Below are 14,117 nucleotides of genomic sequence, written 5' to 3'. Positions count from 1 at the left end.
ACAATAATTATTCTTCGATAACCGCCGTCTCGTGGCAACGTTTTTTTAACCAACCTTGCGCAACGCTTCTCCCCCTTTCTCTCTCTCTCTCTCTTTCTCTTTCTCTCCCTCTTTCGGCGCAAAGTTTTAATGAAATGAAAGGAAAAACTCTCCGAGTAAAGTTGGGGCACCATGTTACGTCACATGAACTAAAACTTATAAAACTTGCCGAGTCTCTTCATTCACTTGTCTTGTCTGTGTACTAACTTTAGGAAATATGGCAGCACGACATTTTCGTATAATACGCATAACCGCGAGAAATTAATACATGTATAAGAAATAACGCGCGACGTAATCTCCGAAATCGCTGATGAACGCAAATTGAGGATTAGATGATTTAAAAAAAAAATCTCTCCTTTTGTTTCCACAATATAAACAAAAACACACGCACAAAACTATCTTGATAAAGGACAACCGCATTATGGAAATTTTAATTAGGGAAAAACCATTTCCGGCTCTGTCTTTTAAATGTGTGACAGGGAAGAGCTAACTAAAAGAACATTACAGGTAATTTGAAAATTAATTAAATTAAGTACCGCTTTCGTAACGGGTTTGTCAAATGTAATATTCGATATTTTCGATATCAAAGGAAAATTCGATAAAATGTTAAATTATGTTGGAAAAACGCTGACAAAAGGGGTATTGAAATAATGCGTAATTAGCTCCTAGATTATTGATTGGTTATTTTAACGAGAAGTTAAATTTACGAAATTATATGCATACACACGCTTTTAAGATTGATTAAATAACTATACGCCGGAATTATGGTAATCTCCCGCCATGTGTGTGCGCTCCACGTTGGTTTTAACTATGCGGCACGATTTATATTCGATCAAACTGTTAAATCTTAAAAGATGGCTTATTATTAAATAATCGAGCAATATTACCTGTTGCTGCACAACCGCACGCTCAAGTCCCGCAACATCCGCTTCTGAAAATCAGAAATAGTTTGTGATGAGTGCAATGACATTTGATATACTTTTAATAGATAATGTGACGAAAGGATATTAATTATTACAATTAATTGAAACGTTGACGTCGGTTGCGCAAGTAATTCCTTTATTAAAGTAATTTTTTCGTGGAATCTTTCCCGCATTGATCATGATTTATTATTTAAAAAATAAATAACCTCGTGAAGTGAGAGTTGACAAAAATTATTAACAAACATTTTGACGTTTTTGTTTTCAGGTCGTATCCGTCACCGGTACAGAATGGAGGACCAAACGGCACGACGACGATGAGTTGCACGACTTCTCAAGGTAAGAACAGACTTTGCCGATCGGACGACCGCGTTCGCGTTCGGACAACAGGTTCTGCTCCTCGATGAAAAAAAAGAAGGGAAAAAAAAAGAAAAAACTCGGAAACAATTCTGCTAATTCAATGCGTCGCGCAACGTTCGCGCGTTGCATTTAATTACTACGACCCCGCCGCCGCGCTGGAATAAAGCCACCGCGATTCGCAATAAAAGCAGACTCGCGAGAGAACGGCATTCCGGCACGCTCATTAATTAGCGGGGGTCCGAAAAAATTTCCCGGCGAAATTTTCTTCCGATTAAATTAGCGTTGCATTAAATTTATTGGCTGAATTCTCTTTTATAAACTGGCGCGCGCGCGCGCTAAAAGAGCCGATCGGTGATAGCGAGTCGGTCTCTCGTTCGCAGCTCTCTCCCTCTTTCTCTCTCTCTCTCTTTCGCGCGCGCACGTATATAATTTGCAAATATCAAACGTCGGCCGATATTTGAAAATATTGACTCTGGTATTTTAGCGGGGCCGCGGCGCGGCCGACAGTCTCTCTCGGTACGGGAAAAAAATTACCCGCCTCATGACGATTCAATATTGCGCGATTATCGCGGGAAAAAGACCTAGATAGAAAGAGAGGGAAAAAGCTACGAGCGGACCAGATACAATATTAATTTTATATTTTTCGCCATCGTGTGACAAAGCGAGCGCGTGCGACGAACGTGCGGTCGCCGCGAATCATATATATATATATATATATATATATATATATATATATATATATATATAATATGTATGTATGTATGTATATATATATGTGTGTGTGTGTGTGTGTGTGTGTGTGTGTGTGTGTGTATGTGTGTGCGTGCGACTCGTACATACGTGCGTGCGTATATACATGCCGTATTGCAAAAAGCTTGTCCTCGCGTTTATTCGCGATTGCGAGCGAGCCATTAAACAGATTCGCATGGAATTTCACGACGAAAAAGAATCGGGCGAGCGCGTTCGTTCGCCCGCTCGGAAATTGCGCGGAACGCGCAATCAATGAAAAAGCTTCATTTCAACACGAGCTTATTACGAAATTAATTTTCATTATAACGGGATTCTCGCAAGTATACCACGCGTCTTTCTGCATCGCGATCCATTTATAACGCACGCGCGCTTTGCCAATATTACGCTGCTTTTCCCGGGGGAAAAAATAGTATCGCGGACTGTTTTGCGTAATTTGAATTTTCACGGCGATTTTCCATCAATGTCGCGACGATGGACACTCGTAAATTCGGACTCGCGAAGGAGGACGCGGATCTAACACGCGAGCGCGAATCGAAAAACGCGCGGTCGACGTCGCGAAACTATACCGGGGGTCGATATCATACATCCGGCAATTGGCGCGAAATTGTAAAAAAATATTTCCCGAGAGCGAGACCGAGCCCGAGTCGGCATCGGCGATGCGTACAGCGGACGCGCGACAATCGCGTCGAAATATACGGCCACGCACGGGGCGAAATCCGAGGTCAATTACAAACACACGTCGTCTCACCGAGCTGTCAGTCATCAATCCGCGGAATATTTTTCTCTGGGTCAATTGAACAATTCTACGCGTCGTCGGACATGGAGTGAATCGCGCGCGGGTGGACTGGGTATTTGCTGTTACCGGGGCTTTCAACGGCTAACCGGTAAATCTTCTGACGAGCGATTAACTCGTTTCTCTCGGTACTCCTCAGCTATTAAATTACCATCGACGATACCGCCGGCAATAAAACTTGTTCGGGGTGATACTAAACCGAGCGAAAGGTTGCGGCAAGGCCCGTGGATTATACAATAATCTCTTAAATCACTTAAATGCCTCGTTTATTTATTCCTCATCATTTATCGGCACTACTTTGAGCTTTATGATCGCGGCATATCGAATTGATTGACAATTTAATTAATGTACGTTTCATTCTTTGGTACGCCAGCTGCTGCTTTATATTCGATAATAAAGGAAACGAAAGATTTGTGCTTTACATTTAATAATTATATATATATATCTTGTAACGTACGATTACACGTGAAATTAAATTAAATGTAGAAATAAAAGTTTCGACCGTATTCATAAAATTGTTTAAAATGCCTTGAAAATTTGATCGAGAATGTGAAAAATTATTTCGCACAATTTTTTCCAGAATTATTTTTAACCGCAATGATATGTAACGGTAAATTTTGTCTCGATGGGAAAACTGTGAGAGAGAAAGTTCCAAGTTATCGAGTTTTCCTTGATTTAAAAAAGCTGTGGAAAAGATAAATTCGATCGCTCCTGAAAAAGTTTGCGAGCAAATATCGAAAGTTCGAAGCGCACTTTGATTCCGGGCAAATCGCCCGGCAACTATGTTTAAACTGGGCTGAAAATTCAACTGGTGCCCGTTTACCTGTAGCTGTCTGGGATTAGAGTTAGACGGCACACTCGATGAGTCACTCGACTCGCTCTCTCAGTTTCGCGACGGAAGTATTTCACAATACGAGTCGAGATGAGTGACAGGAGTTCCCGTGCGAATTAATAGCGCGATAATTTCAGCTAGTTAGCTCGTGTACATACGGAGAGGAGGAAAATAGAAGAAACTTGGGAGATGATTAACGAGCCACCATGAGAGTCTGGCGTCTCCGTGCGACGTCGGGAAACTAAAATTGAACGAAAGAAACGTTACGTTCTTCCCGTTTATAAACGTAAACATGATGATGTAACACAATGATTAGATGCGAAATTCTACGTCAGATCGCTTTCAAGGTCCGACTTATTTGGCATTTTTTTCCCTTCCGTGACCTTCCACACGATCAAGAGAGTGGGGATGTTTATTATCGCGCGCAGGTGTCGCGGAGAGAATTCATTCCCGCGAATAATGTCGCGCGCCTCGCATCGTCGAGCGAGCATTTCTCGCTTACGTATATCGATGAGAACGCGAACGCGAACGCGAACGCGCGACGAGAGATAAGCGAGCCGAAAATCTAAAGGGCGTCGCCCCGTCCTTGTCTCTGCGAACAGGGGTGATGGTGAAGCAGGAGGCGAGGGACGACGGTTACGAGACGAGTCCGGACCTCGAGATGAGGAGCACCGGCGGTGACAGCAGTCAGCAGTATCACACGCCGCTGACACCACACACGCCGCACACACCGCACACGCCGCACACGCCCCTCACGCCGATATCGGCGACAGCGCATCAACCCCAGCAGCCGGGCTCGACCGCCTCCGCCCTCGGACAGGTGAGTTTTTCATATTCGCCCTACCCTCCCCTCAGCCTTTTCCCCGTCCCTCGAGTTATTTACGTATCTGCAACGACCGAATGCGATTTTACCTTGTTTCTTATATAAATAGATTAAGATTATTATCGAACAAAAATGTATCTTACTTTTACCGAGTCGTAATATTCGGGAAAGGGTATAATTGAGATATTTTATTTAGCTTGGTTTATATATATATATATATATATATATATATATATATATGTGTACGATGTTTAAACGTCGGGAATAATGCTCCGTTTGCGGAATTGTCGGTGATATGTACGCGTGATTGCTGTAATAATGCCGGAAGGTAACGGTTGTACGGTGTATTCTCGATCGATCTTATGTCAGAATTTTGGACTAAACGAATTTGCGCTATCTAATATGACAATCTGAAATTAATATACATTCGTATATATTCCTATTCTCTCTCTCTTTCTCTCTCTCTCTCTCTCTGTTTTATAAACACGCGTAGGAAGATCACATAAGATCGCAATCTTATTTATAAAATGTACAAACACTTTAATTAGTAATAACATTAAATTTATTATCCGCGCGGTATGATTATTATCTCGAAATCTCGCAGAGTGCAATTTTAAAGCGCGATTTTAAATCCGCGGATCAGAGTGGATCATGTTTCAACAAAGAAATGCACGATAGGTGTCAATCAAATTGCAAAACACGCGTCGATATCAAGTGCCACGGGACTTTGCGATCGAGTATCGCCGCGTAATCGGCGGAGAAAAAATATGCGGTTATTATATACGAAGAGAGAGAGAGAGAGAAGGAGTGAAAAAAAGAAGGCGCGCATAAAACGCCAAAATTATTGCACGATAAAAAGCGCAGACGGTTCTCATTAGGATCCGCCGTATCGGCCATATCTGGCACCTCGCAATCAAAGTTACGGGCAATAAATTGCAATAAAGACGCGCGCAATCGCCACTCTGGGTTTTTCGCAATGCCGCGCTCGGCGATTTGCATTTTCATGTTAGCTTTACGATCTACTTACGCAACGTTACTTCTGTCGTCGTACAATGAAAGCCGTGGACGAACCGCCACGCGGTGTTACTTATTTTTCGCTTTACGCGAGAATCTTTCTAACCGTGCCATTCTACGATCATTTACGTCTTGCGTAATCCCTACGATTGATCGATCGAACGCGAAATGCGTGATAAAATTATATTGATACAGATAAAGCAATAATTTTACAAGCCCCTAGTAACACCCCAAGCACCACCTTTATTGTTTACAGCATTTTAGAATGTTTGTCTTTTTCAAACGGGTACATCGATAATCATTATCGATTCATTAATAATGAAAGAAAAATATAAATGAATTTGTGAGTAATTTGTCCACATTTGCAATATCGAGAAGAACAGTAGCGGATGAATATCTCGAAATAAATGGAAAAAAATCTTCCCCTTGTATTTTTTAGAAAGCTATTGCATCTTTCAAACGGAATTTGACGTTTTTTCACTTTACAAACCGGAGCAATAAAAGCTTTTTGCGAGAACGATTCGAATGAATATTTTGACGATAGTAATTTTCAGCGACTTCAATCAGAACGCGCATTTTCCGCTCATGAATTAATTGCAGGTTGCGCAGCTCCCCAATTTGGCTATCGGCGCTATCGCGCGCGAATTACAGAAATTTCATCCGATATTAAATTGCCATTATCCGCAAAATTGTTATCCGCTGTCAGGATCAATAATCTTTTTCTCGAAAATTATTGCATGACGTGACGAATCGATCTCGATTTTGCTAGCTTCTCGTTTTAACAAACGAATGGTCGACGAACGAGTGGAGCAAATTTCTGTTGATCGAATTTTGTTAACCGTGAACAAACGTTCTAGATTTATCGAGTTCATACCTTCCCCCTCTCCTCGGTTGCACATTATCGCGTTCTCTTTTTCTAAATCTCGATTTACATTATTTCGCTCGACTCTTATTCCGATACCTCATCGTTTCTCCGCAAATGAATCAACAGATTTTAAATTACAAATTTCTTATAAGATTTTTTCGAAATACTTGAAGGCTGAAAGATGGAAAACGTCATTATCCCTAAAAATAGCGTTCATTTTCTAGATAAATTGTGTCGCATTCCGTAGAACGGAATCAATAGTTAAGATTTCCGATCGATTCGAGAATTTTTTTTCTCTCTTTTTTTCGGAATATGATTTATATAATAATTGGACGTCTCGTATATAACACATATAAAAGCAGAGTCGCCATAAACGAAGGTTTAATATACCAACAATGAGCTTTACTATCGCAATATTTTCCCCCCAAATATATAGATTAATAGTTGTACAAATCGATAAACGAGCGTTTTTTACGCGACCAGCGGCTCGCAATAAAGATTTTCCTCTATTTACCCGTTTATAACGCAAATATTATACTCTAATATTGTCGGATAAAATAAATCGTTCCGCTGCTAGTACGACGCTACACGCTCGCTACGGTCTTTTTGCAAGTAAATAATAACAGTACGGTGCACGCGATATGAATACGTTCTTATCGCGCGTAATATTGTCGGCGACCTTCGGGCGAAGCTCGGAAAAAGGACGAATAGCGGGGATAACGCATCAGCGGTAACTACCAGTCAGTACGGTCCTTATCTTCGTGGGATTTCGACCTCGATTTCACAGGGTTATCACGGGGTCAAGAGCGTGGCTATGTCGGCTGGAAAGGCCGGGACGGGGATGAGACCAGGTCGAAAATTGCAAGCGAGGGAATGTTTACGTGTCGCGATAAAAAAATCCTCGGTAATCCCCAAAGCCTCGCCAGATTCGCGTTATCTCTACCATTTTCGCGAGCGCCGAAAAAGCGACGCGACTTTCCTTTTGCTGTGTATTAATAAACGCAATTGGTTAAAAAAAATGTCATTTTTTTACACAAATTTTAGGCCGAGAATAAATACGGAAAGTAAAAATCGCTCGAAATATTCTGTCCGTGTCACTCAAATAAACAAACGATAGAGAGATCGTTTAAGATTAAGAACGTGGGATATGGGAATATCGATAAATTATCACGATTATTGACAGACTTCAGAATACAATAACGGCCTGTTGAATAATTTCTGATTTTATTGGATAGGATAGCGCTCGAAGCATTTATTTTAGTTGGCGATATCGGATTTTTGCGCGATCGTCGAGAAGAGTCGGGCAGCGAAACGTCATTCGGATACCTGTCGTATTAATCGTCTAATACCATCTCGTTAATATCGTCAAGACAAAACTCGATCAAGAAAGTTGCCAGATAATTTGATGCTTGCCTCTCTTCATATTTTACGTTAAAACCGATAATGTATTCTATGTATTGTCAGTCAATTCTTTCGAGTTTGTCACTCGACTTGAAAGGCAATCAATTTTCGGAGATTGTAAAAATTCACGTTATCTTCCTTTATATATTATCCTCGGTCTCTTATTCAAAGGCAAATGGTTCGAATTTTAGTTGATTCGAGTGATTAATGCAAAAAGCAGACGATATGAAAAGCGCAACAGGAGACGAACGATAGTCGTCTGTGCGCGTTGCGCAATTTACAAAAAAAAGAAAAGGGAGAGACACAGCTGCACGTTTTACAACCGCGAACGGTCGATACGTTGTACGTGGCTGTATATTTTTGGTCCACGGGCGGCAATTGCGCTATTACTATTTCCCCCCAAGGCATTGGGAGGGTACATACATACAGTGTCGGTTACATACGTTTTATGATCGTCCCTATACGTGTCCACGATCGTCGCTACATGTTTTACGTTTCCAGATTGTACGTGCTCGGGAGAAATTTCATTTTTCCGCAACCGGCCGTCGCATCGAAACTTGCGGACGCGACGAAAAATTTCGCGGTACAATTTCGCGACGGAATTAAATCAGTCGGGATACATCAGCCGTCATCGAGAGATATCACGAGGATAATTCGCCGTGACCGGTTTGCGCCAACATTTCGCGTCCCTTCGTCGGCGTTATGTATTATTCAAAAAAACACGAGAAATTCGGTCATTAATATTGTAATGTAGAAAAACGACGAAATTTCGCGAAGCGTTCGCGAACTCGCATCTCCATGACGTGCAGTCTTTCATATCACGGTTTACGTCTCGCGAAATTTATCTCATTTCAAACGAGAAAATGAAGACTCGCGGAGATTAAATAAAAGTCTTTACAACAGTATAGCTTTACAACGGTTTTCCCATATCCTAAAACGCGCACTTCTCGCGCGAAGCCATTTCGATGCAAAAGAATTCCGAATTGCCTCGTTATTTCGGCGCTGAAAATGACAGCGCGCGATCACCCGCAACGTCCGCTGATCCAACGCTCTTTTCCAGGTCGCGATAAAATGCGAGACGCCGGTGGACCCGTACTCGTTCGTGGACGAGGAGATGTCGATGGGTGGCATGAGGACGGCGAGCAGTCCAGGCGGCGGCGGAGGCGGTAATCCCGAGAACATGACGTGTCCGGGCGGTGCCCAACCTGGACTGGGTACACCCACGTCGACGCCGCCCGGGGCGCTGCCCGGGCCACAACATCATCAGATGAATCTCGTGATGAACGGCGCCGCCGGCGTCAATCCCCAGCTGGCGCATCAGCCGAAGAAGCGAGGCCGCAAAAAAAAGTCGGAGATGATACTCACCCCCGAGGAGTAAGAGTCCCATATATACGCGATCGATTACGTCTAAGGCTTATCGATTTTGCGAGTTTGTCCAAAGTCAATTTTATACAAATTTAATTTTAGAAAAGCAACGAGCCTTTCCTTCTTTCTCTTCTTCTCTCTTTCTTTTCTAATAAAATGTCCAAAATATTGAGGCAAGGTAAAGGTCAATGTTGTTATTAATAAATGCGTTTTAATGAGAGAAACGAAGAGAAACGAAGCTGAAAAAGGATCATGGACCGGCCACGAAGCCGCGACTCGATGTACAACCGGAGTTAGTTATATATTTGCATGCACACACAGCTATGGTTAAAAATATCCGCTCTGCTAACAATGTCCGTCTGACTGGGCACCATGTTGCCGATCCGATAGGATCTTCAGTTACGCTTATTTTTATGTGTGAAGCCGGCCAAAAACTTAAAAATAGTTTCGCATATTAGGAACGTAACGCGATCAGATTCGCGCTATTATTATAGAGATATACGCCACGCGATAAGACGTTCGTTAAGAAGATAATTGAAGGCCTTAAAAGGAAACTTTACCCGTGCTTTCTTGACACGTTGTACATCAGTCACGTCAATTTAATTAAGTATATCGTAATGATTAAAAAAAAACAAAGGCCACATTATACACCGATGTAAATATTCTGCTTCGTTGCTATTTTTTTTTTTTCGAGTCTGCTCGCTATTGCGTAACGTTAAAAAAATAACGCGCGCAAATACGTTAATTAACGTAATCTACGTTCCGCTGCAGAATTATGTTAATTTACACGTTTCGTCCATAATATCTTAATTCGCATTAAAATACGCATTTATTCACATTCAGCGTATTGAAAAAAATCGGTTCGATGTATTATTTTATTACGGGGAGAGTCTATTTCGTTTGCGAAGACGCAACAATCATAAATCGCATCTACGATCGTTTTATATCTCACGTGACGCGAGCTTATTCATCCGTGTATTATTCGCGCGTATTCACAATACGAATTCCCGGCCAATACAAAACGTAACATTGCGTTACGATGTCACGAATCGAAACATTGTAGCGAGTCCAAGAAACGAGGCGAGGTCGCCGACTCGACAAAAAGCAGACGCGAAAAAAGTCCACCGTGTCCCCTGCCGATCGAGAGAAATAGTTGCACACCTTTCGCGCTGAATCGTATGACGCAGCATAAAGGAATCCGGCTGTATTATTAAGGCCCTCTGTGTTTGTTCCTTTTTTCAGAGCGGAGCTTGCGGAGGCCAAGAAACGCGCAAAGACGTACAAAGAGAGGAAGAAGCACGACAGGTTCGACGGCATGCCGGAAGAGGAAGTGAGCAAGCGCGTTTTGCCGGATCATCTCACCAACAACCTTGACATTATTATAGTAAGTCTCCGCAATTATATCCGTCCACGTGTTAGCTTCGGCAAATATCACGATAAGCGTCAATCTTCGAATTTTATACTCATCATACTTGAATATTGCGTCACGTGTAAATTTCCTAGAGAACATTTTATAGATCGTGTATGAGCGCGGTTGTGAGTTGGCGCTAGTTAAACGTGCTTTGGAGAGAGAGAGAGAGGGAGAGAACAATAATCGCATGCGGAGAAATATGACAAGTGTGTGCGCTTATCGCGAGATAAATAGGTCATCTAATATCGATAAATTAAAATATCCGTAGTGTCGTCACGGAAAGTGTTTCGCGTCGTAAATAAAGGAGAATTTACTCGCTCGATAATCGACTCGAGAATAGGCGACATTTCAATTCCGCGACTCGTCGTCGCACGATAATTCATTAATCGCGCCCGTATATAACACCAGCGACAATAAAAACATCAATTTCGCCGGGCGCATACGCATTTCTGTCGCGGTGCACGCGCGACGCGTAATTTATAGCCCCCGCGTATATATCGCGGCCGTGCGTGTCATTTGTAATGTCGCATTACCAATGCGCCGCGACGTCGTTCTTGATCGAATGACGGCAATTAATCAGACACGCGCGTGCGGCCCGATTCGGCCCGACCGGCCGCGCGAATCCATCTTGGAGCCGAAAATGCGAGGATTCTCTGCACGCGGCAACGACAAATGGCAATCGCCGCCTCCGCAACAGCCGGCCTAATCGCTTTAATGATCCGTGCGCGATTCGGTTATCGCGCGAAACGCCATTGCCGGTCATTGCGTTCCGTCAGTCGAGAGAGAGAGAGAGAGAGGGAGAAACCAGTGTGCGCGATGTCGGTTTACTCGAGTCTCTTGTACGAGTAAAACTAAAAGGAGGAATACAAAGAGAACTTGGCGTTTGAAACTTTTAATTGACGTTGTGGTGAAACCAATAATGAGTCTAACTGTTAATGATTCAACGATATAATTTCGAGAGAGAGAAATATTTCCTTCCCTTTCGGGAAGAAGATTAAAGTTTGCCTCTCGAGTGAAAAATATCGTCGCGATTAACAATCGCGTCAAGTTGGAGCTTTAGATCTATCGGCCAAGAGTCGATATTGAAAGCGAAATCCGAAAACAATTTCGAATAATTCTATGCTACGTATATGTCATTTTCGTCATTGCGCGTTAGCATGATCTTTATTGAATGCAAACGAGAGAATGGGAATTACGTTCTCGTTACAAACGCGACGAGCCGCCGCGCGGGTTTGATCGATCACCCGATATCGGTGTAAACGGGTATAAACAGTTTAACGGGTGAGCATCACAGTCATTACGAGTGATTGTTATAATTCGATATACGGTCGTCGTTATCAAAATTGGGGTGACTTAAATGACGAAACCGAAAGGCTCGCGACGATTTCGGTATTTTAATCGCGCGCGGAAACGTCCGGCCCCGATCCAACTTGATTTATTATTCCCCCTCGATCCTTTTCAAGATAATGGAATTATCCTATTTTTGGCAACACGCGCACCATTATATACCTAATATTAACTAAAAGCATCATTAAAGTAATTTATCAATTAATTTCGAACAAACGCGCCGTTAAAAATTAAACTTTTACAATGGAAATATTTTATATATCTATGAAACGTAGCAAAATGAATGAAATTTTAAATTTTTGCGCTAAATTCTCACACTTACGAGTTTTTCAAAATTCGGTTTCTCTACGAGCGTAGATTCCTCGAGATTTCAATCATTTTGCGAAATTTTGTCAAAGATCGGAAAAAACAATCCGGCGCAAAAAAATCACTTTCGCGCTCTCTTTCCGCGCGAAGAAAGTCTCGAGCACGCGCGCGCATTATTTATCGCAAAATAAGGTACGAGCGCCGTCGGCCATTTTCATCGGGGGAGTCTGTTAACGCTCTCCACGGTCCATATTCATATATTACCCGAAACGAGTTGTCACCGTGGTCGATCATCCGTCAAGCGGTGTAAACGCTTTAACGGGCCGTGGGCAATTCGGTTATTACGCCCGATGTTGTAATCGAACGCAGCGGGACACTGTTCGCTGCTCCCCATAGAATGCACCCCCTGGTGCACCCCCAGCGCGATCACTCCCCCTGCTTGCCCGTTCCCTCGATTCTCTGCGTCCCGCTGCCGCTCTCCCTTCCCCCTTCCCATCCCCCCGTCCCCCGCCCTCCGCATTTCCCCGGCACCGTTCCTACGTGAGCGACGCGCGTTGTTTTCAATCGGTGACAATTCCACACCCTTCCTCACGTCCAACCACCACCTCGTGGCCACCCCCGCCCGTCATTTTATCCTCGTTTATCCCGGCCGCCATTCGGCGCCGGCCGAGCGGCTAACGCATTGGCGTTAACGCGCTAATGCGATACGTACTTTATGTCGACGGCGGGCTACGAGAGACGGGGATGGGAACGCGTACACATACGCGGCGGTAGCAGGAAGAGAAGGAGGAGGATTCACTCGTATGCGATTAACAATATAACGCGATTTTGACGGCGCGATATACGTCGTTGCTTTCTCTCAATCTATCTATCTATATCTCCCTCTCCCTCTCCCTCTCTCTCTCTCTCTCTCTCTCTCTCTCGCTTATTTGAAATCGAAGGTGCGATCGAGAAATGCATTATCCGAATCGCAGAGATACGCGGAGATTCCTCAATAAGCGCGTGAAGCATTCACGCCTCGTGTTTCAGAGAGAGAAGGAGAGGGAGAGAGAGAGAGAGATAGAGAGATCTACAGCTGAAAAAACAAGTCATTCATATCTCGAATTGCGTTGACGAGAGAAAAGATAAGATTTCAATTTACAAAGATTTTGGCCATCTCTTCTCCTTGTCTTTCGCCGCATTATTGTAACGCTATCTAATTATCTTAATTAATTAATAATTTTTCCAGGTCGCGAGAAAAAAATAAAGAATTCTCAAAATTGCGACGTGTTTACGAATTTAGAGTCGAGATATTCTCACGTCCGTCTCGATCTTCACTCAACTATCCTAACAAGCGACAAACGCTGTTTCGCAAGATGCAATAATCATAACGACGTTCCCCGGGGGCCGTGCATTTTAATGCACCGCTAAACGGAGAATATAGAGAGCGACCGAAGAATTCAAACTAATCGGGTACCGATCCCTTCTCGTTCACCTCGCGGACGCACCGCGGTTTTTAATGGAATGCGCACAAACGTGCACGCATCGTCCTACGGACGTGCACTTTGTCATGCAATTATCTCAACGAGTATACGGCCGTTTGGTTGCACGGTGAATGTTAATCTCTATTTACCGGCGACAAGACGCGGACGTCGCTAGGACGTGGCTAGGCGCGAGATAAACGTCGATAGTTACGACACGAGATTCCTCGTCGCCCCGCGCGCACCTTGCACTTGCGAAAAGGTCAGTTGCGAGTCGAGAGAGCGCAGGAGTGCATCGGCTAGCGAGAGAAAGACGAAGAGGACAAGGAGGAGGAGGAGGAGGAGGAGCGGGAGATGGCTTTAATAGCGCGCGAGATGCGCGTCTAATGGTGCTTGCGCGACCGCGCGCATAACGTATCCTTGGACTTTGT

At 43.5% G+C, this 14,117-nt stretch overlaps 2 protein-coding genes across 2 annotated transcripts in view; one reads left to right on the top strand and one right to left on the bottom strand.

Moving 5' to 3' along the window:
- The window catches only part of LOC105259395 (probable serine/threonine-protein kinase yakA), a 102,603-nt gene that overhangs the window by 62,002 nt on the left and 26,484 nt on the right, over positions 1 to 14,117 (top strand). The window contains exons 2-5 of the mRNA XM_011271299.3: positions 1,228 to 1,298; positions 4,297 to 4,514; positions 8,858 to 9,171; positions 10,405 to 10,546. Coding sequence (XP_011269601.1) covers positions 1,228 to 1,298; positions 4,297 to 4,514; positions 8,858 to 9,171; positions 10,405 to 10,546 — 745 coding nt within the window. The remainder of the gene's footprint in view (positions 1 to 1,227; positions 1,299 to 4,296; positions 4,515 to 8,857; positions 9,172 to 10,404; positions 10,547 to 14,117) is intronic.
- LOC105259403 overlaps positions 1 to 14,117 on the bottom strand; it is a 116,956-nt gene that overhangs the window by 80,339 nt on the left and 22,500 nt on the right. The window contains exon 2 of the mRNA XM_011271310.3: positions 927 to 970. Coding sequence (XP_011269612.1) covers positions 927 to 970 — 44 coding nt within the window. The remainder of the gene's footprint in view (positions 1 to 926; positions 971 to 14,117) is intronic.

This window comes from Camponotus floridanus, unplaced genomic scaffold (genome assembly GCF_003227725.1).
Source record: "Camponotus floridanus strain SB8 unplaced genomic scaffold, Cflo_v7.5 scaffold102, whole genome shotgun sequence".
NCBI lineage: Eukaryota > Metazoa > Arthropoda > Insecta > Hymenoptera > Formicidae > Camponotus > Camponotus floridanus.
The sequence above is the reverse complement of the archived record's forward strand: the minus strand, read 5'-3'. Positions and strand labels throughout refer to the sequence as shown.